Raw genomic sequence first — 2,091 nt, forward strand, 5'->3', positions numbered from 1 at the left:
AGAGGGAGCAACGTCTAGAGAATACGGTGGGTGGGGTAGGACTTCCCATTTCAACGTTTCCAAGTATGTCTTGACTTTCGCAACATGGGGTCGAGCATTGTCATGCTGCAAAATCACTTTATCGTGTCTCTCGTTGTATTGCGGCCGTTTGTCTTTCAATGGCTCGGCTCAAACGCATCAATTGCATTCGATACCGATCGCCTGTGATTGTTTCAGTCGGTTTTAACAGTTCATAATACACTACGCCGAGCTAGTCCCACCAAATACAGAGCATGACCTTAGACGTCAAAATCACCGTTCTTAAAGCGTTGAAACCACTCACCACACGTTCTTTCACTAATAGCGGTCTCACCATAAGTATTTGAGAGCATTCGATGAGCCTCAGCCGCAGATTTCTTCATATTGAAGCAAAAAATTAAAACCTCCCGCAAATGACGAGAATTTGACTCGTAAACTGACATTTTCAATCGAGAATAACTTTATGATGCAGACACAAATCGACTAATGTTTCTATGGGGTTATGTTGACAGATACCCAAGTTTATTGTATGATGTCTATGATCTATTTATTTCGACCACCACTTACCGCTAAAGCCATCTATATAAAAATGGCGGAAGCAAAATTGTACACCTAATACTTTTCAATTAGGAAGGTTCTAGTTTTTATCTACGGTTAAATCTGGCCATTCTACATAAAATGTATACCCAAATGTGCATGCATACACAAATATTCAAGCATAAGTTGTAATAGTTTATTTTCACAGATTTTTAAGAACATTGGTGCAGCATTATTAAAATCATGTTACATATTCTACATTATTCTGAAATATTGCATTGCAATATTGCAACATTGCTGGAAACTTTTGCGCTATATGGATAACCATGATAGCCAATTCTTATACTTAGTCGATTAATTGTAAATTTTACTTTGTTTTCAAATTATTTTAATAATTTTAATTACAATTAGTTAATAATAGATATACTTAATTTACCAATTTCGAATAATTTTAATAACTTTATTTATAGTTAATACTGTACTTAATTTATTAATTAAATTTTGGACACATAATATATATCATAAAGAAACATACAATATTTTTAGAATATTATAATATATGCAATTCACGATATTGTAGCAATATTTGAAAACGTTTATGAAATATTAAAATATAATATCTCTACTATATTTTTGCAATATTTTTCAAATAACACGCAGTGTTACAATGATGTTAAATTAATATAAAATTCAATGAAATTTTTCATATCAAATCTCAATCAAGATGTTATCGTCTCGATCTTATTGTAATATAAATTGAATGTTTTACTGAATTATAATAAATTGCATTAGTGAGATATCCATGCTATCCTTTAAAAATATTTTGTATTTTTATCCAATTATTTCCTTCTTTTTTACATTTGACAGACATTGTGTTCGGACCTGGTCCAAAATATATGTTTCCCGATGTCTCTTATGGGCCTCTTTATTCAGTCAAATGGAGAACTAAATTTAGAAAAACTAGTGAAACTCCAGGACCTTATTACGTCAAGCCTATTACTGATATGCCAGCGTTTTCCATGTACATTCAATATTTCTTTTGTAATTTTTACTCGTTCATTTTTAAATATGATTCGTATTTATATGAATTATATCGTTTGCAGAGGATTACGCACAGCTGCGAAGAAGCCCCAAATTAGCGCAGGTCCCTATTCGTACAGTTTGGATGCAGTGAAACCAAGAGCACCGATGTATACTATTGCTGGTACTAGACGTGCATTACAGTTAATTTCCGAAAGTCCAGGTCCGATATATGCTGTTCTGCCACCTAAATCGACTCTCGCTTTTTCATTCGGCGTAAAACATAGCGAATGTGTGCCACCCTACATCACTAAATGCGACGAACAGTGCTAATACTGAAGAAAGAATTTGTTTGTATCGAGTTATTAAACTCGTGAATGCACATTAATATATCACTATATATCACCATAATAATCGTTAACAAATTAATTAAATTAACAAATTAAATACTTTTATCTTAATTACTGTATTCTTATTTGCTATTGATATGCATTTTTTATTATTTTAATAATAATT

General features: G+C 32.0%; 1 protein-coding gene across 1 annotated transcript in view; it reads left to right on the top strand.

Annotated features, from left to right (window-relative positions):
* The window catches only part of LOC105620173 (outer dense fiber protein 3-like), a 14,527-nt gene extending 12,619 nt beyond the window's left edge, over positions 1 to 1,908 (top strand). The window contains exons 3-4 of the mRNA XM_012201678.1: positions 1,423 to 1,576; positions 1,659 to 1,908. Of these exons, the coding sequence (XP_012057068.1) occupies positions 1,423 to 1,576; positions 1,659 to 1,908 (404 nt within the window). The remainder of the gene's footprint in view (positions 1 to 1,422; positions 1,577 to 1,658) is intronic.
* The last annotated feature ends 183 nt before the right edge of the window (positions 1,909 to 2,091 follow it).

Source organism: Atta cephalotes (genome assembly GCF_000143395.1).
Source record: "Atta cephalotes unplaced genomic scaffold scaffold00024, whole genome shotgun sequence".
In the NCBI taxonomy this organism is placed as follows: Eukaryota; Metazoa; Arthropoda; class Insecta; order Hymenoptera; family Formicidae; genus Atta; species Atta cephalotes.